Source organism: Gavia stellata, chromosome 24 (genome assembly GCF_030936135.1).
Source record: "Gavia stellata isolate bGavSte3 chromosome 24, bGavSte3.hap2, whole genome shotgun sequence".
NCBI classification, from domain to species: Eukaryota; Metazoa; Chordata; class Aves; order Gaviiformes; family Gaviidae; genus Gavia; species Gavia stellata.
In genome coordinates this window covers 12,414,303-12,438,543 of record NC_082617.1, presented here as the reverse complement: position 1 = coordinate 12,438,543, position 24,241 = coordinate 12,414,303, and the positions used below count along the sequence as shown (strand labels likewise).

The 24,241-nt window shown below is 42.2% G+C and overlaps 1 protein-coding gene across 2 annotated transcripts in view; it reads right to left on the bottom strand.

The window, feature by feature from the left end:
- Positions 1–387: 387 nt before the first annotated feature.
- Positions 388–24,241, bottom strand: part of NEK6 (NIMA related kinase 6) — a 68,877-nt gene continuing 45,023 nt past the window's right edge. For both annotated transcript variants that reach the window (XM_059828766.1, XM_059828768.1), the window contains exons 6-10: positions 24,106–24,214; positions 22,753–22,860; positions 12,517–12,611; positions 6,456–6,569; positions 388–2,551 (exon numbers count right to left, since the gene is read on the bottom strand). In XM_059828766.1, the coding sequence (XP_059684749.1) occupies positions 2,441–2,551; positions 6,456–6,569; positions 12,517–12,611; positions 22,753–22,860; positions 24,106–24,214 (537 nt within the window). In that variant the 3' untranslated portion in view covers positions 388–2,440. The remainder of the gene's footprint in view (positions 2,552–6,455; positions 6,570–12,516; positions 12,612–22,752; positions 22,861–24,105; positions 24,215–24,241) is intronic.

Genomic DNA, 24,241 nt, shown 5'->3' with positions numbered 1-24,241 from the left:
AGCTTGTGCTATCTGAGATAAACTGATTTCAAACTGTTTTATACAGTACCTCTAATCCTTATTAAAAAAAACAAACAAGAAAAGCTAGCTGAATAATCCACCTGCAGAGTTATTTCTCTCATTTAGTCAGAAGGGAAGGTGTATCATCTACAGTCAGCTTCAAAAGGTTGAATGGTACCAGGCCCCACTCAGCATCCTGCAACAAACAGCCACAACAACCAGCTTTGGCTGTGCTGCAATTTAGAGGGTAAAGACACTCATGCCTAGTTTTCCATTGGGAGAACTAGTTTGTGGAGTCTGTTCATCCATCTTCCAGATAGCTGTAAGGAAGTTTCACACAGATTCAGGCCTGTTTTCAGTGTTTCGGGTTTTTTTTTTTAACTTAATACTAGACTTTTTTTTAAACAAAGGTGTTTATTTGTAAATCATTTTTTTTATTTATCTAAAAATGCACAATTGCAAAAAATTACCTTTTGAAATACATTTACTTATAAGCACTAATAAATTTATATAGCAAGAAAGTGACCAGACTTCTCGATACTTCCTCCCTGGAAGCCAAAGGTCCCTTTCTGTGTTAGACCGAGCGGCACAGCACAACCATCCCTCTGGACGTCTAGCTGCCACCACGGCTTAAAGGAAAGCTGCAGTGTGGAAGTGACAGTCTTCAGCCTTAAGTCTAAGGAGTGCTAAAGGAGCTGGGTATAAATTAAACAAGTTAGCATGGGCGTGTTGGAAGCAATTTGGTGCCTCCGCTACATTCTCATGCTGATTTGAATTTCCTGAATCTCTCCTGAGAGCAGCAGCCTCAACTTTCTGCTGAGAAGACTCAATAAAATGGCACCTTGCATTAATGATACCAACATTATTCATAGCAGTTAATAATCGCTTTTCTTTGCTACCCTAGATAAATATTTAGAAATTTGACAGGAAGTAGTTGAAGATCGCACTGCAGTTTTCCTTTAAGTAGAGCAAAGTAGGTAAAAAAAAATATCCACTAAAAGCATATATATGTATGTAACCCTCTAACCCTAATCTTATTTCCAAAAAATTAAGGATTGTATGCTTTTCTTAAGAAAAAAACCAGGCACAGGCTGCACTTGAACTGTCACACACAAATCTATGTTTTGGCATGAGCCACCGTCTCGCATGGAAGCGGCACTGCCACAGCACAGGCTTATTTATTTCCCCTGCTGTAGTCCTCAAGAACGTTAAGCGCAGCCCTGTTCCTTGAACAGGCAAATGAAATGGAAACACTTGAACGTGAATCCACGTTTGTTCCTAAAGCAGTGAATGTTTTCCATCGAAATGAAACAAATCATTGATTCAATGAATGAATTTAGTTGGTTGAAAATTTTCATGTAGTTCAAGAAGATGACTCCTTCAAATCAGGTTGAGATTTTATAAAAATTCACATTTCACATTCTGTAAATTAGCTTTCACAGTTCAATAGACGGGGCTGATCCTTATGTAGAATTAGATACACGAAGCATTTTACTTGTTTCTTTCTTTGTTAAAAATTTTCGAAGCGTTTAGAACACTGCTTTGCTTAAGTTTTACCTATAGTACCTAACGTACTACTGAAGGTGGAAAAGTATCTTCACCAAGGTCGGGTTGGCTTAGATAACACTGTTTTTTCACAAGAACCTGTAGTCTAAAAAGAATCATGCCAAATGGGAAAATAAGTTTAAAGAGAAACTGCTTGCAGTAGCAATGCTTGGTTTGGGTTTGTTTGGCACATTTTCCTTTTTTTCCCCAGGTAGGTGCTTAACTCATCTCATTGGCTGTAGCCAAGTTAACAGATAAATGCATCAGCAAAATACTCACTCTAAATTTTCAGTTAAAAAAAAAAGAAATCTTGAAACAAATGTGTTTCCCACCCCCCAACCCTTCCTAGTTCCTAAGTCTGAAGAGGAGGGAATTAATAAAAACACATAAATGGCTGCTTTAAAATATATGAAGTAAAAACTGAACTTGCTATTAACCATTTGCAGAAGAGGCAAAGTAGCAGTTATACAAATTACACAAAATCTACTGTAATTCTTACATTAGTATAAAGTGATTTCACGGAAGGAATTATTTCAATATTTCACATTACAGTTAAGATAGAAGGGGTGTGTCAAACGCTCAGACACCCTTGTTAATATCTATCCTAGATTACACACGACAGTTTTAAGAAAGGACCCTTAAATGATCTACATCTGTAACATGTTATTGGCCTTAAAAAAAAAAAATCACTTGCAATACCTCACAGAATCTTCACTTTAAAGCATGACCACCGTGTAAGAGTCCTTGTCAAATAACCTGCAGAAATAATGGAGCATCTTGCTACGAGTGCTCAACCCTCTCACTTGTGTGACCAGGCACCAGTCGGTTTCATCTGAGAAAAAGAATTCAAGTAAGACTAAGCTGTGCTGGCTTCTCGAGAGTGTTTGCAGATGGTTCATGTGCTGGAGGTCCAAACATGCATTTGTTTTGCTATTTGGTGCACGTAACCAATGTCAGGTCTTTGATCTGGATCGGGGTATATGCACATGCTGACCAGCTCCCGCAGCTGAAAGACAGGAAAACAGGCATGCAAGCGTGAATGAATCGGACGATTTCTTACTGGAAAAGGCTGCGGGAATGTTTGTTGACCACTGGAGCCCACGACAGGCTCTGGGAACCTCTCTTAGGCAGATGTTCCTGGGCAGACTGCAGGCAGACATCCGTCTGTCCCATGTCCCCCCTGCCCTACAAAAGAACCAGGAATAACCTTTTCCACCAAACCTTCAGCACTGAAGATTTAAATCTTCCCCACAACCCAGTGGATTTTACACCATCATTTACAATGCGCTAGTAGCACATACATATATGCACCTGGGGCTTCCCTGCTCAGTTGTTTAGTGTGGCTCTACAGAGAATGCAACCACCTCTGCTACTCCTGACACCGGGAGTTTCAAAGCCTTTTTTAAAACCAAATCTTTTTTCCTGGGGTATTTTTGATTCACTTCAGAGAACCAGAGCAGAGATGACCAGTATCACCAGAGTACCAGCAGCTCGCGGTCAACAGGAGGCTGAAGCACGAGACGGGCAGCGGGTCAGAGGAGCGGGGAAGGGAGCCTGGTGCAGGAGGACCCAACGAAGTGCACCAAGGGCGCTGGGCAGAGGGAGGCACCAGCGGCATGAGCAGGATGGGGATGAAGGAAGGAAAAATGAGACCACCAGAAATCTGACTGAGCTGACAGGCAGGGATGGACTTGGTCTGAGGGAAGGGGGAAGCAGAGGGAGGTGTTTAAAAACGTGTCCTGAACAGAGGTCTCCTGTACAAAAACTGCACTTCCCTTCCCACACCAATCCCAGGTAACAAGCCAGTTCAAGGCTTTTAAGGTAAGAAGTCTCAACAGCACTTGTATATTTTAAGATAGTGGAGCACGGCTGTCAAACACCGATGGTTCCTAAAAACCTTTGTGAAGAAGAGAGGCTGGTCATTGATTATGTTTAATAAATAAAATGCAGAAGGGCTGAAGTCTCCCCACCTCCCAACCCTCTTTATTGTGCACATGAAAGATTGTAGCTTTTAATTATACAGACACTGAAAGCTGCTCGTACCCCCGAGGCACCGGGAGAAACAGCCTTGAGCCTCTGATCTTCTCACATCCTCCCAGTAGCCACAGTGCCAATTATTTTAATGGTAATTAAAAGCATGACCATACAGCTATGGAGCACACGGCTTCAGCTGTGTTACTGAATGTACTCAGTGAGGTTTTCAGCTCTGGACAGAGCAAGGCTCCGCGCTGCAAGTTGCTGCACATTTCAGCGGGGATTCCTGCAGGGCGGCACGCGGCCGAGCGGCGAACGTGCAGGCAGGATGGAGGCAGGGGCACACAGGCAGCACAAGCACCCAGGACACGGTGTAACGCGGTCACTGCTAGCCACCTCGCCTATCATTTTGTGTGACACGCTGAGAGCAGTACAAACCCCCCAGCCAGGCTATCTCTGGAGTAAACCCAACTCCACTGCCTGGCCCTGGCCCATTCTCGTGTAATTGCTACGGTGACTTAAATCATCTGAGGGCAGGGGGTTGCTGCCTTTCTAACAGCTGAGACCCCAAAGATTTAACACATACCTCAGCCCTGATCAGACTGATCACCACAAAACGCCCACAAACAAATTAAAATGCTTCTAAAGATCTGATCAGAGCCTGTGCTATCAATACAATTCGTCCAACCAGTAGCTGCGCTCCCCTGTAAACACAGCACTTAAACCCAGGCTGAGTTTTGTCCTCTATCGATGAGCAGGACAGCACAGGCATTTCACCATCATCTACAAGGAACTGGCAGACCAAGCCTTGATAAGCACTGCCAACCAATATCTCCAATTACTAGCAAATCTGTTCCCAATATAGAAAACTAATCCTGGCTGGAGTCCCATCTCCTCCTCCTCCAGCACGCCAAGTTGATCACAGGAGGATTTGGACTGGTGAGCCACCAAAGCTACAGGGAAGAGGAACATCACTGAAAGGGAACACCATTAAAGCAGGCATTCTTCAATAAATGCTCTGCCTTGTTCATCTAAAACAATGCTGCAACTAAAATATTCATGTGATCAGCAGTCAGCCTGCAGCTGAAGCTTCGCTTCGAGATCACGTTACCGAGGTGAAGGACAGACATGCCGCTGGCTCTGGAGCACCACTGAAAACTTTGGTAGCGTGGCACAGCCTAATCCTCACCCCTGTCCTCCGGCAGGAGGATGTAAAGGCTTTACTGCTTTCCCACATCACTCACAAACCTGTGGCAGTGACAGTGTTAGAGACTCTGCTCTTTCCATCTAAGATGGAGACATTTGCTCTTGAAGGAAAACGCGCACGTCCAGACTGAGATAGCCACCCACCCACCAGCCGCAGGGAGAACAAATTCTTCCTGGTGCAACTTGCTGCTGCAGGCAGGTGCCTCTACACTTCCCAGACTTTCGGAAGAAGCAATCCTGTCTGCATGGTTTATCCAGCTTGGCTGCTGGGAGACACCAACACACCTTCCCCTTTGGCTATCCACTCCAAAACCATCTGAAAATCCAATCTTTAAAAGTACATACTAAACTAAGTATTGTTCGTGGTGGAGTCATGTTCTAGCATTCACAAAATTGAAGCTCTTGACTGTTTCAGTCAGAAGCAGCAGCTAACGCAGTGAGATGAGCTACAGCCAACGGCACAGCCCTCCTCAGACTTTGTCAAGCATTCTGTTAATAGTGTATGAACACCATCTGGAGTCTAGTTCTCTGGGACCTGGCGCCTTTGAGCTTTAAACCATCCTTCTCACCCTGGATTGTATCACTACACTACACACACTCTTTAGCACTGCCAGAGGGAAGCAAACAGACAGTAATTGTAAAGACAGGAAACACATCTGTCAGCTTACACTAATTCTTGCTGCCAGCAGGCATATCCTGAAACGCAGGCTACAACAGCACGGCAAACGTGAATGCACAGAGCCGGGACTCACTGCTACAGCAGCTTGTGTGTGGGGGGGAAATTTAAAAATCCACTTTTCCAGAACAGTTCTCAAATAGTTTTTTACTTGCGAAGTAACTCATGCAAAAAGATGAAGTAAAATGTAAAATGCGTGGTGCGGGGTCCCCCTCAGGGTGGAGACCAGACTGGCTGCTGCCGGCCGCGTACAGTATTTCCCCTGTGTCCTGCCTCCTGCTCCTCAAAACTCTGAGTAGAATAAAACAAAAGAAAACCCCCAAAGGATATGGTGAACATTTAAAATTACATTAGCCGTTTCCTTTCAAATAGAAGGCAACTGTAACTGAATGAGGAGGTAAAGAAAAACAGCTGGTTTGTCTAGGTAAGAGGAAAAAAAAATAAAAACCCATCTCAAAAGGCCCTGAACAAAAACATACGTGTTTGCATCTGAAGTGAAACATCGCTGAGCAAGCATGCACAGTGACAATTTTTCAATATACTCCGGTTCAGCTACTGCTCTCCATCCCTCGCTTTCATATGCACAAAAACCAGACTTTAAAAAGCCCTCATACAGCTGCTCTATGGATGTTTATCGCATTAAATTGCTTTCTTCCTCCTCTTTTTCTTAAAAAGAATCTTTCCCCCTTGTTACACACTGAAGGCTTCATAAACAAAAATTTAAGCGGTTTTATGGTATGTTATTTTAACGGAAAGGAAGCGAAGGAGAGGGCTTTCCCACGGTTCGTTGTTATTTGCCAGCGTCACAGACTTTCAGTTTCAAAATATTCCCCACATTAACAAATAATCTTTTCCGTCTTAATTTAGCTTGTCAATATACAGACATGACGGTAGCTTGCTTAGCCAGCCCAAAAGGTACCCAGGACACTCTGGCCATCTCCTGTTCTGCCCTGGATGGGGGGAGCTTCTCCTCCAGGGTTCCCTTTCCCCCGTGCGGGGAGGAGCTTCACTGCACCCCCCACCACATCCCTCTGCAAAAACGTTCCCCATTTACCTTTTCAGAATAATGTTCAGCTGGAAGAGGTGGGTAGTCGCATTGCTCTATTTTTTGGCAAAGAGAAAACAGGTTCATTTTATCTCCATAGAACGGACTCTGAAGAGCTGCCATCTGGAGAGAAAAACAATAGTGTTTCAGAAACGCAAAGGATTTAATAGCCCTCAGTACTGCGCATCTGCAAGAGCAGATTTTGTTCTTTGACAGTGAGCAAGTGATGATGTTGCTTTTTGAGACCGTCCACAGCCAAAGTTGCTGCGAGATCATGACAGTTTGGTGCATGGTCCCAGGGCTGGTGCCAGGCACGGTGCCGTGCGCTTCCCCGTGCCCTGCTGTCCTCGCACACAAGCGTGAGCGAGTTGCAGCAGCAGCGCGGAGCTCCTCCGGCCACGCAGCACCGTACCCATCAGAGATGCACCGGTGCCAGTCGTGTCCGCTCAGCACAGCCAGGCCCCTGCTCCGAGGCTGTTCTAGGGTGCACCCCTGTGACGCCAGCCCCCCGTCCCTGCCTCCCGCCGGAGCTACCCGTGACCACGGCACACAGCCACCGGGCAGCACCGAGCCTGGAAAAGTCTCTACGTTTTCCTGTCACTGTGATTCTTTCTGCCCAAAACATTTCAGATGTGGGACGTTGGGTGTATACAGGCAGTTCTACAGGTACACAGAAAAAAGTACCTATTTTTTAAAAAAACCCCCAAGAAATAGGATGCTCAGACCGCAGGGCAATCAGTTAGAAACTAACTGGCTCAAAGATGACTATGAAAACCTCTCAAACACAATCATCTCTTTAAAAAGTAGAAGCTCTTCTGTCTTTGATAACGTGTCATGGTTTCAATCTTCCTTGGTTATGACCATATTCAGTTCATTTGCTCTCTGCAACTGGTAGATTTTTAATAGACTGCTACAAAGAATAAATGGATTATTTTTTGACATTTAGCTACCTAGAACATGAAGAATCTTGTAAATATGAGCAAAGTACTTCAGCCTCTAAAAAAAAAAAAAAACCCACAAACAAAAAACCCAAAACGACCTCAAAACAAACATCCCCTCCTGCCGGAAATCTGCTATTTAGAAAAGAGTATCCCAGGCAGATTTGGGAACCAAACTACTGAAACTTTTCCTAGTCAATCTGGTCTTTTTCCTCTTTCAATTCTGTTTTATGAATCCAGTATTTGTATCTCCAGAAATGTGACAGATGCCTGAGATAAACAGGCTGTTCACACAGCAAGGAGAGCACGATGGAAGGCTCTGGGTGGGGAAGAATTCCTTCCAGGGCATGCGGAGACTCCTTACAAAGATGTGTTTATATTATACTTAGTCTCAGGAAGGAAATTGCATCTTTGTGTGTGGAAAACCATTTACACTGCAAGTTCTTAACCAGAAGGTCTAAACGAACACTGGCCGATGAGGCTCAGAAAAACAGCCGTAGCAACACAGGCACTTTTGAACTTAGAAAATGTGGCTGAAGTCGTGTCTATTAAAGGTACCCACGATGAGCTCTCGCTTCCCCACACCAGGGCCCAAGCCCAGCAGACCCTCCCGTGGCCGCTGGCCGTGCCGGCCTGTCTGCAGGGTGTTACTCAAGTGCTGCTCGTCACTGTTGCCGCCTGTCAGAGGCGGCCCTGCGCAGCACAGCAATACCTCCTTCTAATGAAGCACCACTGGATAATTGTGGATATTATCCACTCTGTTTAGATCTTTTTAAACCATCTTGCTACAAGCCCCATCAAATTGGCAAGCTTTTCATACTGAGGCCAGCTGAAGTTGATGCTTCTCACTACAGCTTTAATAGAGGGTTATTTGACGATTATTAGTCTTTTGCTCATTACCATGCACTGTGAAAGCCATCTGAAGAACGCTGTCTTGCTGCTGACACACACAGCAAGCTCCCAGCAGAATTAACAGAAGTCAATACTAGATCCCCCACTCTATTATCCTGCAGTTAGGAATCAAGACTGATGGATTATTAGTGATTTGGTGACAGGCAAACAGTTTTGATTAGGGCAGGGTTTCGAAATGCTGTGTTTGGGCTGGATTTCCAGCAGTAGGATGTGGCCCGGCGCAAAGGCATCCCCGAGCCACCCCTCGGGCACCGCAGGAGCAGGCTGCAGCCGGGGGGTCTTACCAAAACTTCATTACCATTAACACACGTCCAGGTGTTAAGCAATGCAGGACACATCAAGATAAACTATCCTCAGTTTAAATCATAAACCTCTCTTTTAAAGAATTGCAAGTTGTTATGCCTCTTCCTTGCTTATTGACATATTGGTTACTCCAAAATTAGTGAAAAGATGCCTCAGCTGCAGGGGGTCACCTTGCACAAGACAGCCATGCAGGGGTAAGAGACCCTCTGCAATGAGTTCTGAGCCATCACGAGAAGTGGCAAGATATATTCTGGCCAAATCTCCAAGGTTATCTCCTCACGTACCACCAGACTAAAATATTTTTCAGGAAGCTCTTCCAGAGGTATTTATCAGATATCCAGAGAGGCTTATCAATGGCAATACAGAATATATGAAGGTACCCAAATTACACTGAAGGACACAATGAACTCAGTACACGGCTCCCCAAAACATCTCAGAAAATTCCAGGCTTGCTCCGTTTTCTGTCTGTAACACTTCATGTAACGTAGCTTGAGATATTTGCTGTGCTAGTGACATTCACTGTGCGTTGCTGCAGGCTGAGCGAGAAGAGGAATTACACCTTTGACAGCTGCACAAAACAGCGGGCTGGGGAACGGGCAGACTTTTACCTCTCTGTGGCTTCACCACAAGTATCAGTAGCAATGCTAAGCTATCCTCATAACCCGACAGACCTGAGGGTGAGGAGTCACCCGACAGTTTGTGAACGGAGCCCCAGTGGCCATGCGAGAGCCCTGACAGCCCGGTGCTCGTGGCCTTTTGGAAGTTTTTGAAAGCAAAAGGTGAAGTTGTATCACCGTTATTTCATTACTGTCATAACAGTAACGGGCAAATCAGTGGGGAAAAAATTACAGACTCCAATTAGAGACTCTAATCTCCAATTAGAGATTGATAGCAAACTGCTCTCAATCAGTTAAAACAAAACTGGAGAGCCCGTCACGCAAGATTGTTCCAAGAAAAACACTAATGGGCACATTAGGGACGGCACAGAAGGCAATCACGGGTTAAACAAGGTCTCCGAGATTTCAATACAAACATCAATAATGTCAGTAAGGTCGAAAGGGATTTTTAAATTCCCATGAACTTTTCTTTCCAAGTCTAGTGGTCACATGCAAGAGAGGAGGAATGAAACGGAAACACCGCAGGGTTTTGGGGTGGTAAACACAGAGAATTAAAGTGGAAAGAGATAGCACGCACGTTCTGACTAAAACAGTCAGGTCTGTGGGGGTCGTGACCACAGGCACTCCAAATCTCTCACTAACAACAGTTTGTGATGCTAGGTTGGGGTTTGCTCCTGACATTTTGATTAGAGCAATTACCCCAGGACAGCTAGATCTCTATGTAAAATGACCACCATGCAGTATGACTGGTTAAAAAATATACATATAGGAATCACTGTTAGTGTTTAAATTGATCATCTTGCCAGAACTGCTAAAGTCATTGCTTGTAGCTATATTCTGGGAATTAACAACTTATTTTTATCCCCTCCAAGTTATCTTGCTGACAGATTTCTACAGGAAGTGAGGGATGAAGACAGTTACTACTATATTGATAAGATTAAATAAAAACCACTGTATGATTATCAATGTCAAAGTTAAGTGGTGCTATGTGGCATCACATCCCAAACCCCTCAATGTTCCCTAAGTGGATTCCAGTGGACACGCGTGCCTCTGAAGGCAATTTGTACATTAAATCTCTCTGCAGCTTATCTACACAATCTATCTGGAGGAATATCAGAAGTGACTCATAACCAAACAAACATTGTTCCTTACTTTTAAGCCAAATGGAAAAACATTCTCGTTACAAGAAATGAGTGAAGATAAAATACAGCTCCTTCAAAGACATATGAATTTGATTTTTAATTTTCCAAATTCTAGAAAGTTTAAGAAGTCAAGTAGCTGTTTATCTACTGAACACAAAATCGGTAACTGTCCAGTCCTCCTTGGAATTTGCAAGATCTCACAGCTCCTGTTCAAAAAGTTAAGGCTTATCTACGTAGGAAGTAAACTTAAAAATGCTTCCCATGCCAAATCTTTCACATGTTACTATAGCACTGCTACTCCTACCAGAGAATTATGTTTAGTGCGCAATTAAGTCAGCTTCTTGAAATATAAGGAGTACCAAGACTACCGTGCCATAAGGGGACCATATTGCCTGCAACAAAAACATATCTTAGCACAACGCTAAATATTTCTCTCTGCATAAATCTGGAATCCCATCTCCAGCAGAGCTCAGCTTCAGAAATGACTCAGAGCAGCCTGACGGAGAAGCTGTACACTACAGCAGCAAACGAGTAGCCGTGTCCAACTTGGGCGACTTTTGACTGTTATTGATAGACTTGGCAAGTCCAACACACCACGGCAGGGCCAGAGTCCTTGGCTCAGCAAAACCTTAACAGAATTCCTCTTTAGCACACCTGGAATTGTTCAGCATCATGAACTACTGGGAGCTCAGGCTTCTTTCCCTCTGTTCCCACAGAAGAGTCTCCAAATTCCTTTTCAAACACCGCCAGCAGACCCAGGTACATACAGCTATACTGTACCATTCCAGTTTTCAGTATCTCATTTAGAAGCATTACAAGCAAAACCATCCTTTATAAAAAAATACCAGCTTTTTAATGGTATGTGCTGCTGCTTCGGGAATTAAGAGTCTCTTGAATTCTTTTACTAGAGGTAACGAGAATTTGAGGATGGGCACAAAGCCACTCAATTCAAGCTCATAATTTTCCAAATATTTCTAATCAGTACTTAGGAGGGAGAGAAAGGGTGTAAGACACCCTACTATCCCATGGAATTTTAACAATAAAACAGTGATACAACCACATCTGTCTCCAGTGTCTCCACCAAAGCGGATCTTCCCTTCAGTAGATCCAGTGGCTCCTTGCTCTCATACTAGTAAGGCCAACACTGGGACTTTACACTGCTCGTGGTGACTTATGGGGCATTTATGCCCGACACCCAGATAAATCTTTTTCCTTAAATGAAACGCTATGCCATGCCAAGTGCACAGGAGAGTCAGCGGCTGCGAGCAGGCTGTCTGAAGCACTGTGGAGATACTGTCTTTGGATGGACACCGAGAGGAGTATAAGAAGAATGGGCAGTTGTGGGGCAGTTGTCATTTTTAATTCTCTGGGTTGGGATAAAAGCTTTCGATCTGTTGACATGCACTTTCACTTGAATTCAAAGATGCATACATTTTTAAAAAGATTAAGATTAGATTATAAATGAGTACAAAACTGTTCAATACTCTGATCCCTGCTAAAAGCAAAATCACAAAACTCAAAGTACTGTTATAAAATCATAGCACTTGTTTTCAAAATATATGTAATAGCTTTTAAGAAAAAGTTGCACACTAAGTGTGTAGTTCATACCAAGCGCGCCTGCTTTGCACCTGTGCATTTGGCTAGAAGACAATGTGCAATTAGACAAAAATCCAGCTATAGTCTAATAACGATAGAGAAACTGATTTCACATTGCATAAAACCTCTATTTTTCTTTATTGAAAGCTTCCAAAATTCAAATATTCCAATTGGTCAGAATTCAATTTAACAAACCAGAAGCTTACATTCACATGAATTTGCTATTTTTAAAACAAATGCAGTATTCAGGAGAAACTATGAATATGCTGCCCTATTAACAGCTCTGCTCACAGTAGGAAGAACGAACGCAGGAAGCTGGCTTGTTTCTGTCTAGACACTCAAAATCTACTGTGACCTGCTAGATTAACTTTGGGTAAGTACTATGCTGTACGGCACAATCCCTTTGTTGTTCATGCTCAAAAAGCACGATGAGCACAAAAAGAGTTAACTTTTCATAAGGTTTCTCAACAACTAAGCTAAAGTAAGTCTGACCTACTCAATTCCTGTACTGTATTGTGTGGTTAAGACAAACCTGGGGAAAAAAAAGTTAGAAAATACTTGCCTCATACAATAAACAGCCCAAAGACCAGATATCAGATTTAAAGTTATAGCCGTTTTCATGTATTCTTTCTGGGGACATATAGTATGGAGTTCCCACTGTAAAAAAAACAAACAAAGAAAGAGTTACCATCTTAAAGAGTGACTGTGCAACCCATATTATGCAGAAGTTTAACTTCATTGAAGGATTCAGTTTACCACAAATAGCTAATTAGAAGAGACTGGCACAAAAATTTGGAAACAAATCATGGTTTCAAAGGCGTAGAACCAAATATATCATCACATATAGAGCTAGAGGACTGGTGAACATTACTGAAAATATCTTCTGTATTTTTGAAATTTGAGGAGCGTTTTCTTCCCTTTCCAGTCTTCCAAGTACCTTCAGAGTGCCTCAGGCGGACAGAGCAATCGTAAAGGATCATCCTCCTTTGGTTCACTCAGCAGCATTGAAACGGCAAGTTAGATGTCATGAATGTACTCTGCGAGAACAAGAATGCTGTGACAGCATAGCAACTGGACGTTCACCTGAGACACACCGCACTAGCAGCATGACAGAGCAGCTCCAGATACGATGGGGTACCCTTTTTAAGAGTTGAGGAGACCATTCGCTGCAGCAGAGAAATGGAAGTAACAAGCCCAGCGCCAGACAGGTATTCAGAAACTTTCTGAAAGAACCAAGATAAGAACTCCAAATTTTAAAATACTGCTCCAACTTGCAGTCAACTCAAGCTGTGGGATTTCTATGTAACTCCAGAAGTCTGTATTTTATCAAAAGAAATTTACAGCAGCATTTTGGACAGGAGTTACAGGAAATTATTAATACATTCCTTACCTCAAAAAGGTTCTTTTTAAAATTCTAAATAAGTTTCGGTTGTGGTACTGAAAACACAAGACATCCTGGCAGTCTCAACTACATCAAATAATCCTCAGATACATCATTTATTAAAACATCCAAAGACTACACGCTCTCTTTTCTCCTGCTTCCCCATCCCCTGTCCTTTTTTTTTTTTTTTTTTTTGCTTTTGGCATTCCAGTGTATCCTTCTCCTAATTAAAGACCTTTCCTCACAAGATGGCAAATGTTTAATTTGCCTGTAACATTCAGTTTACAATTTCTCCATGTGAAGTGCTGACTGCAGACAGCTGGAGGACTAATAAGCAGATGAAGGATGGTGTTAGAGGTGGAAGAACAGCCACTACCTTCCCCCGACATTCCTAAGGAGGGGTTCGCACACTGTAGGAAACAAATGAGTTCTGGGGCAGAAAGCAACAGCTTCCCGAAAGGCAAAAATCAACCCCCGCCAGGTGCACAGCACAAAGCTGCTGCCGTCAGTGCGATACCTGGGCAGAATCACTGCGGGGTCCCTCTAGCTTAGACCACGCTGTGCTAAGTACCCGTGTTAGTCCAAATCTTAACTGCATTCCTCCGTCATCCAGAAAACCTAAACACAGGCCAGGATCACTTTGATACAGGCACCGTACAAAGTCTGTCTTCACAGGACAAAAAGGTGTTTACAGCCCCAAAGAATTCACAACACGTACATAAACCAAGACACAGAGGAACAGTTAGACATGGGGCAGCACCTGAGGAGTCAGACAAAACTCGTTCTCAGTACATCAGCATCCGAACAGAAGCTGGAAATCAGAGAAATACAAAAATCTTCTCTTAGGTTATTTAGTCAAAACAAAGTGCATTGATTTGAAATTAGTACTGTCAATGCTAGCACGGAATTATTCAATTTACTCCAAAGCATCCCCAGCATCCCCCCTTATGTAAGGGTCTTGCTGGAAGTATGGATGCCATATGCACCAAATCCTCCCAGTTTACCCCCTTTACTAAAATCTCTACCTCATCAGTATTCGGAAGCCCTACGTTTTCCGTGGGGTAAACTGGGATCATGTTGCACCAGCTACTCCACCTTAAATACTCAAGGCATTTTCTTTCTCTGGGGTGAAAACTAGGCAGCTTATCTCAAAACAAAAACAGCAACACCCCCCCAACATGCTTGAATCTTTATTCTACATTTCTGTCATGCATTTATATGCCCGGAACCTCAACAACTTTTACTCAGCGCTACTCAGAAATGTAGCGTATAATGTGAAATTAATCGTATGGCATCGGTGTGAAACATAAGATGTTGCAGGAATACACGTGTAAGACTCTACTTCCCAAAACAGACCAAGCAACCAAGAAAGGGGACCACTCCCCTGACTAGCTCTTTTTTTTTTGGTCCCCCAGGACTTTCAGTAATCAGCTGCCCTGTATGATAAACTCAGCTTGTGCTTGCAGATCATTCAAATAAGAAATTACTTCACTTTCAAGGTGAACAGTACCCTAAGGAGAAATTACATTTTTGCAAATTCTATACAAACTACAACACAGGAAAAATAACACATGGAGATTATTATATTTCCATGCTTGGTAATATCACATCCAGCCTAGGAGCACGCCAAACTGACACTGTCCCAGATCTGGCTGGTTTTAATTGTCAGTGAAAGGCCTTTATGTACGGATGAGACCAGAGTTCTGTTAATAGTTAATAATTTTTAACAGACTGCACAGAGGAACTTCACAGAACACCAAAAGCAGACAGGACTCATTCAAAGAATCCAACAAGGCTTTCCGTGGATCTCTCCCATGTGCATGCAAGATGCACACAATGGACAGCACAGCTCTCCAAGTAATTCCCACACATTTGCCAGATTTCTGTACAAGAACTGACTTGGTTGGAATAGCACTGATTCATTTTCCTGCTTAAAAATATGCAGCTGCAGAGAAATGGTGACTCATTATGTGAAGTTCTTGAAGACAGTTTCAGAAGTCCCCACTGAGCAGCAGTGTGTAAGACACTTCCCTACCTTCAACTTCTCAGTGCTGCTGCTTTTCCGAAATCTGCCAGGCGAGTTAGCAGAGCAGCTGAAGCAGAAGACATGCTTGCCCTTCACTGACCACAAGAGCAGGAGCTGGGCACAGGCGGACAGCAGCATGCAACTGGCAGGAGGGAACACGAAGATCACTCCCACCCTTGCTCCCTGAAGTCTTCGTGCTTCATGCTTCAGAGTGCTGGTGCCAGGGGCGGCCTCCAGCCGTAACTGTTCTTGCGATCAGTTATTCTGGGTCACTGCGTGACAAGCTCAGAGCAAATAATAATGTGTGGGCTCTAAAGTTATGGCCTTGCCTTCCACGTTAGCAGGGGTCTACTTGGTAGGCTAAAATTGTCGTTTCAGATCATGCCTTAAAACGACCTTCGATCAAAGCAGAATGACAGGGTTTATAACACGGATGAGTGCGTTATAGCCCGTATTTGATTTTCTGTGCATTAGTCTGTTCCATTATATTAATAGGTCTGTGGAGCAGTCCACGCCTAAGCTGATTTTATGAAGTCTGCCTTGCACATTTACCTATCATTACTGTAGTGTTGTCAGCAAATGTATGAACAAGCAGGTCTCTGCGTTTCAAAACTGATGCATTAATTTTTAAATAACTGTCATGATAGAAGACTGACAAGCCCAATTCTCTTTACTGCCTGTCCAACATTACGTGGGAATCTCCTGTAATGAGCATCTTCTAGAAAACTGCACAAGGCTTCCAGAGCAATCAGTCAGGGCTCACCATTGCATTACATTAGTCAATTTGACAAGAACAGTCTAATCGGAGACTATTAATCAGAAACTTTCTTTGGTATTTGCCCTGCTGAAAATACAAAATATTGTTCAGATTCAGTATTAATCACCAGCTGCTAGAGTAATGCCTTTAAAGTTATAAAGGTCGCAAAACGGCAGAGAAGATTATGACTAAGTAAGCATCTTCCCGTTCTGTTCCTGAAAGTCAAAACACTTTGCTTGAATATCTGCATACTTCAGCGATAGCAGACAACATTTCTTCCTCCTCTCCCCAGCACTGCCTGTGTGCACAGCTACAACACCCGCAGGGACCAGAACAGCTCTGGGATATCTGCAACACCCAAGTTAGGGAAATGTTAATTATTCTGACTTACATTAAGAGCAGAGTCTCTTGTTTCACCAGGAAAACACACAAAGGCAGCAAAGTTATTCCAGAAATAAAATTCAAATTCCTTTCCTGTCATATATCATTTGAATTAAAAACCCTACCTGCACAACTACAGCAACCGGTGTGCATAGGTACTCTGAGCTGAATTCCCGCATCTGCCATGGGAACACCCAGGTAAAGAGCTACATGACTCCGGAACTTGGCAAGTCTTTCACCACACAGGGAAGATCACGCTCACTTGTTTTAAAAACATTTTTAAGCTCAAATCAAGGGAGTTTTGCTGTTGTGAAAGTGACGGTGGCTGGGTTATTAGTACAGTCACACACACGATCGTTCTTTCCTATACAGCTTCTCCCTGTACAAATACAGTTCAGCCAGGGATCAATGCTTCCTGCAAAATTCATCCTTAGCTGCACCTAGGCAGAAACAAGAGAAAGTCCGATGCATACTTTTAGGAGGCTCTATCAAGAGTCTCATTCACTGAATTTAAGGTACCACAGACAAGTCTCTTGCAGCAGCAGTCTCCTGCACCTTTAGGCAGATTGTCATTAGAACGAAATCAGTGCAGAGTATTTCCAAATATTTTAAGAGTCTCTGTACATTGTTTTTGGTTTTTTAAATGCTATAAAAAAAATAAGCATCTCTTGAAATTAATCAAACTCCATAGCCACATTTGGCTGCAAAGTACAAGAAGAATAAGTGATAAGGAATGCTTTTATTGTTCCGCCTTCACCAGCACCTTCCAGCTAATCTTTACTACTGAGCTGAACAGTGTTTCTGAATCTACCACTTGTCTTTTTCACAGCAGGGAATAGAGTTCTGAATATGAAAGAACCTAACAAATTCTGACCTTTATTGTATCTTTAGAGAGTATCCCAGTTTCAAACCAAGAGGTATCAGAGCACAACACGGGCCTCAAAGGGGGAATACTGATTAAAGCATTCCTTCATTCTAGAGATGTTCCACTCCTGTCAAAACAAAACTTTGCAACGTTTTGAAATACTTGTGATTTTTGAAACACACTCGTTAGAAATGAAAAAGGCAAAGAACTATGCTCAAAAACCTGAGATGCCATCCATGAGTAACAAAAAACCACCTAGTTTTAAAATTAATAATTAACTATTTCTAGAACTGTTAGCTTAGCTTTAACATGTAAGACACACTATTACATATTCCATAAACATACATACAGTTGAGAAAAATATTTCAGTATGTTTTAATAATAACCAGTGGTGCAAACGCAGCAGGGAAGCAATTCTACTTGAAAATGAAAGTCCGCAACTCTCACCTGTCTCATCTCTCCAGACATGCTCATAGGTTACCAAGAAAAGTGTACAACATTATTTAAAAGAAGTCTAGTTCATAAGTATCTGTTCCTAAACATTTGCATTACTTGGGGTGTATTTCCAACAAGATGGCTGAGGCCTTTTCCCAAAAGGAAAACTTGGGAATTAGCTCAACTTTTGGGAATTAGCTAAAGTGAAACAGTGATCAAAGGCACTAAAATATACTTTAAATTCCTTCAAATCTCAGTGTGAGATACCCCCACTAAGTGTTTCAAGGGAGGAAAAAAAAAAAGATTAAATATACTTATTCTTACAAAAGAGAATAAATATTTTGTGCATAACATTGCAGCTGTTTTTACAAGACTGTTGCTCTATGTTCTCTATTTTTTTCTTATTAGTATTTAATTACATGCACAACCCCACCAAAGTCCTTACCGTTTTTTGGGGTTTTGTTTTGGTTTTTACATGTAGGTAGTACAATATACCTGCAGTAATTCCGCAGCAACCTTTTCTTCCACAAATACTGCACTACATGCACAGACCAGAAGGCCAACATTTCTCAAAATGCACAGAATATTTATTGCCTGTTGAAATTTTAGGTGGGTTTCTCATGTCAATTTTTCCTTAACAAGTACTGCTTACTAGCCCCTTGAAGTACTGTGATGTTGTTTCAGACGGCAAACTGGCTTGGCAAGCAAAAAAGAAAAAAAAAAGACAAATAGTCCATTTATAAGAGAGATCTTCTCATGACTGCAGTTACTCCCAGTTCGCCCTCCCATCCAACAAGAACCCAGAAGGAACGTGTAACACCCCACGTACTCCAATTCACGGCTATTTGCATGTTCTAAACTGGGAAGCTTTGACCTATATGCATCCCCCAAACGGAAAATCTGCTCCAAGTTTATTCTTATCCAAGAATAAATAATAAGTCATCTGCTCCAGAACAAGACTATTCTGTGTAAAATTGGTTTTTTTGGGTTTTTTTTTTCTTCAAAATGGAAAGCCAATCAGAAGCTTTGGATAATGACAAGTTTATTTAGCTAAAAATGGGCATTATACCAGTTCACAATAAAGTTATCCATTTTAATATTAATGGAAATTCTCTACATTTATCACAGCGCCTAGTAAAACAAAATCTACCAGCTTACTGTTGAGTTTTCCAAAGTCTATGCAGTTTTCCAATATGCTCTGCTATTTATAATTTTTGTCTTAGCACTAATTAGGTTTTATAGCAAAGTTAATGAATTAAACTTTCTAACAAGCATGTCAGAATAGCCTTAACTGACAAGATATTCCTCTGGATACCCACCTCAGAGATCAACAAAATAAATAATGGACACAATAAAACATTAAAAACAGACAAAAAAAGACTCCCAGCCCTATTAAATCTTGAATGAAAGAGATGACACCTGGAAGCACGTCACCCACCAGTACTGTAAAATCAACCCAAACTGCGGTGTCACACACCCGAACTCTGGCATCCAGATGCCATTTCATCCCCACTGGGTGCAAAGCCCTGGGTTAAGTATAGTCACTTTCTGTAGTGAAGTGCCCTGTCAAACAGGTATTGTACAGCTCCTCTGGGGAAAAAAATAACCATACAAATGAAAGAAAGGGGAAAAAAAAAAAAAGACTATGAATGTAGGAAAATGCTCGCATTATAAACTGCAAAAGAACAGGCTGTAAAAGTTTTTCAAGAAAATAGTAAGTAGTACTGAAAATAAAAAAATAAATAAAAAAAGGAAAAAAGCATCCCTCCTCTCTTTATGCTGAATTGCCCCCTGTTCCCTCCTATGCCCCCCAGTAAAATGAAGTTTCTGTGATATGCGAGTCCATCTCCGTTAAACTAAATCCTGGAGCTTCCGCTACAGGGGAGCTTAAATTAGGGAAGGATGGACAGTAAGCCACCACGTTGTAACAAGTAGTAGTGAAATTCACCTTAGCGACACTCATTACCTTTAAAACATCGGAGTTTTCTGGTAAAGCTTATGCATGAAGAGCTCTCCCCTTTGGAAAAGTTTCTCCTGTCCTCTCTCACAAGTTGTACAGGGAAAAGGGAAGCGGCAGAAGAGGTGCCACCTCAGAAATTCACCCACGTCCTCCAGCCCCCGGCTGGTTTCTGGTGTTTATCACCCACCCCACAATACCACTGCCTTCCCAACACAGTTTTGTTACTTAGTGAGACAGGTGTCCATGTTCCCCCTCTTGCAGGTCTGCCCGCGGAGGTTTTCCAGGGGCCGGCGCTTTCCCTGCCTCACAGTCGCCTGCTGCCCCGGCGATGCTCCCAACCGGCCGTGCCGCTGGTCAGGCATCCTGCCGTTGCTCCCAGCAAGGCGCTCGCCTGCCTCTCGCGAGCTGTGTATGGGCAAATCTTTCATTTTTCTTTCATTACCCCGGCATGTACTGTCACTTAATTTTTATGTATGCAATCCTTCCTGACAAATATGATCTGCTGCCTGGTAATTCGTCTGACGTTCATTCTGTTCCTTGCTCTAATTACGGCTCCCATTCCTGACACGGCGGCGGCCGCGCTGCCGCAGCCCGGTGGTACACCTGTCAGATGGGTCGCAGTACTGCCTAATGCCCTTTTATGCCAGTCTGATGCTAGCAAATACAAAGAAAGAAAAAAAATTAGATGAATATATTTGCATAAGCCGCGCGTTCAATTCATGGGTCAGCAGCCAGAGAAATGATGGTTCAGGGCGGTTGCCAGGGCAACGCGGCTACGGGAAGCGCCCAGCATCGCAGCCTGGGTCCGCACGGGTACCATGCTCTGCTTTGCAGGGTGTTCATCACTCACGGCTACTTAAACAAATGTCTTAATTAAACCAAAACCGAGATCAGTAGAATTCCTGCTGCTACAAAACCTATATGTCTGGCAAATTACAAAAAAAAAAGCTTCAAGTCTGCATATTTTTTGATCGTAAAAATGTTCTTTTTACTTGGATACAAGAACCACTGCAAATGGTGGTGTGTCCATCCCCCCCACAACACCACACACTGTCTCCAGCATCACTCACTGTACTCATTCAGCATTCTGCACCTTATTCACCTCTTTCCAGGACACTGTTGACTTGAGGAAGGGCAAGGTTCATGCAGAAGAGGCTTAACTCTTAATTGAGAAAGCTCGTGTAGGAAGAGAGAGGAACCCTGGCAAAGGTCACAAGCTTGGCTTACATGTGCAGCCAGTTTCCAAGCCCCAATTTATTCTTATTAATATAAGTGCAGCAGTCAAACTAGATAAGATCATATAATTAGACACAACCGTATTTTTGCCTGTTCAGATGATGTGATTGTAACTTTCTGTGAAGAGGATTTATTTTAATCTATTAAGTATAGTGTGTATATAACCTAGGATAGCTTTTGATGCAAAGGGAAATCTCCTAATATTTAATGAAAGGAAACTGTAGAAATGCCTCGTTTTGGTTTTTTTAAGCATATGCAAACTAAGGCATCTATCTTCCTTTCCTGTGCACTGAGAAGCCCCAGTTTTGTTGGCGAGTATTATCAATCAAGTTTGCACGCATGTAAGAAACAATCCAGCAAGACTCGCACTCGGTGGAGGAAACTGCACAAACAGTGAAACAAACACGTCATGTGTTCCAGTATCACTGAGAGCTAAATGTTACAGAGCTTACACACTGCACTAAAAGCCAAAATTCCTTCACTGCTGTAACACAGAAGTACCTTTGTGACTCAAAAAATTGAGACCCATTAATAAAAATGGAAAATCAACCACCTCTCCAGCAGTTACAGGCACAATTATGAAATACTTTATACTGTAAGACTTAAAGAATGAACTGTATATGCTGTATACTTTTCTACAGCATTGTAATTAATGCTAACAGTAAAAATGAGGGAGAGAGGAACCCAGATGCTTTAAACCAGTCAACTTCATTTCAATCCCCAGAAAAATGCTGGAGGTATAGTCATGCTACTTGTGAAACAAGAACAACATTATTTATTATGACTGGTCCACAAAACATCATGACAAATGATTTTTTTTTCCATGATAAGGCAAAGAGGCTGAAGAGAGAGGAAAACAGAACCAACAGATGTATTACAACTTGAACGCTATTATCAAAGGCTTATATAACTTTACTTATAAGCAAACTGTTAAATCTGTCTAAATGAAACTACTTAATGGATGCAAAATTGATTGGAAAAACAGTTCCCTGTGAAAGTAGAAGGCTACTTCACTTGAAGTCCTGCAAGACAGCCGATAGCTCTAGTTCTGTTCAACACGTGCACTAACACGGGGGACTGTGGCAACACTATTGCCTTTGTGGATAACAAGAAGCTGGGATGAACCAAAGCACAGCAGAGTACAGAATAAAAAAATCAGAGTGATCGCAAGTAGAAGAGTCTGGAAATGGGATACAATACAACAAGAATAAAAGCAAGGTACTATGTTTTGGCAAGAACAATCAGCTGCACCAACAGAAGAGCAGGAAACCAACCTTGAAGTATGTGGAAGACATTAAGAAAATGTGGATCTTTAAAGCCTAAGCTGTGTTTCAAGTAAAGTCCCTTTTTGGAACAGACGAACCATGAGGGCTTTGAACACTTCCCTCACCTCAGGCAACAGTCACAAACCCTGTTCAGGGTAAGACTGCTGACCAGCATCTGTGAAAACGGTGGTGGTGTAACATCTAATTCCAGTAAGCAGAGTGCAGGCAAACATGCCCTTTAGAGTGGAAAACCTGCATTTGTTACATTTTCTACAAATCATATGCTTCCCAGGCCAGACCGTCCACAAAAAAATATCAAGTGGAGTTTTAAAACAAAAAATACCTATTAATTTCACATGAAGAGTATTTAAAATACCTATCATAGAAAACATAGTATGCATCCACTGAATCAAGCTTCTGCCATAGTAAGAGGACAGACACCACTTCTTTGGAACATGACAGCTGACAACCGTACAAGTACCATCATCTTACCTAAGGAATGTGCTGCAGTGGTTTTAGAACTAAAAAACCGGCCTAATCCAAGGTCTCCGAGCTTCACCACCCCTGTGGCTGTTATAAACACGTTGGCTGGTTTTATGTCTGCAAGAAGAAAAAGGTAAAAGGTCAAAGCCACAAAAGGCTATTTGGTCCTAATACTGCAATAGAAACATAGCCTGGAGCGCTCTCTGTACAAAAGAGGCTTGACCAGAACCATTTTGCTTTATAGCGTTGATATTGAATACTCCAAGACTTCAAGCTCCGCACATAACCAAAAATCAGAGTATACTTCCCAGCACACAAGAAATACCAATAAGGGAAAATGTAAGAAACAGCACAACAGAATAGAGGCAACCACTTTAACTGATGGAAATCAAAGAAATAAGTCTGCTTCTCTTTGAAATGATCATTTTCTACAGGAAACTGTACTGCCCGCCATGGTCCCTCACATCAAGAGCAAATTACTGTCCCACATATACATAAATTCTGGGCTCTATAGAGCCCATTTTGTTCATGGAGTGTAAAAATTACTAGAATCCCAGTTTTCCAAGCAGTCATGTCAGGATTGAGTTAGTGAGGCTCTTTCCTCACGTTAAAGCAGACTAAATGTGCGAGGCTACAAATTTCAGCCACCAATACAGACCTAACCCAGGTACAACTGATAAACAGGGGATGTATATAGAGGCAAAAATGATATCATGTTGCTGGAAAAAAAAAAACAGTGAAGAATTCACTACTTCAAAGGATAAAGGAAATAACAAGCAGCAGAGACTGGTATTGGTGCCTTCTGGGTATTTGCATTTCCTGGGTCAGCTCCTTCACAGAGCATTTCATTTATGCTGAAAGAAGCAATGTAACTTTTGGATAGAGCTCAAAGTTACAAAAAGTTCTAAGACAACAGATTCAAAAATAATTAATGAAAATGGAGAACAGGTTATGAGAGTGTGGGACATATTTGTATTAATATTTCAGAAAAGCTTGCAAGACAGAAACTCTTCTAAACTCTCTAAGGTCACAGCTAATATAATGAAGACTACTTCTTAGAGTTCACTGTATCCAGTAGTCTCAGTATTTTACTTCTGACACTTTTCTAATGGCAAGTTTGACACTTCTACTTAATATCAGTGTCTGGAATACAAAGCAGCTCATCTTCCTAATACCACACTCACTTCGGACTGAATCCTTTAACAATGAGGCAAAGAGACAGAAGGAGAAATCCATCTTGCAAGCTCCAGCCTCTCTAAACATGCATTGGCTGAACATCAGCATAATTGTTTTTGAATGTAGGCGCTTACTAATTGGAACATTATATTATTATTCAGTGAAAAGAGACTGAATTAATGTTACCTCTGTGCATCACCCTGCGGGAGTGCATGTGTTCAACTGCACTGCATAACTGCACAAAATATTTCCACACCGTCCTTTCCGGGATTAACCGTTTCTGCTTTTTAAAATACTGTGGGAGGAAACAAATAAAAGATCA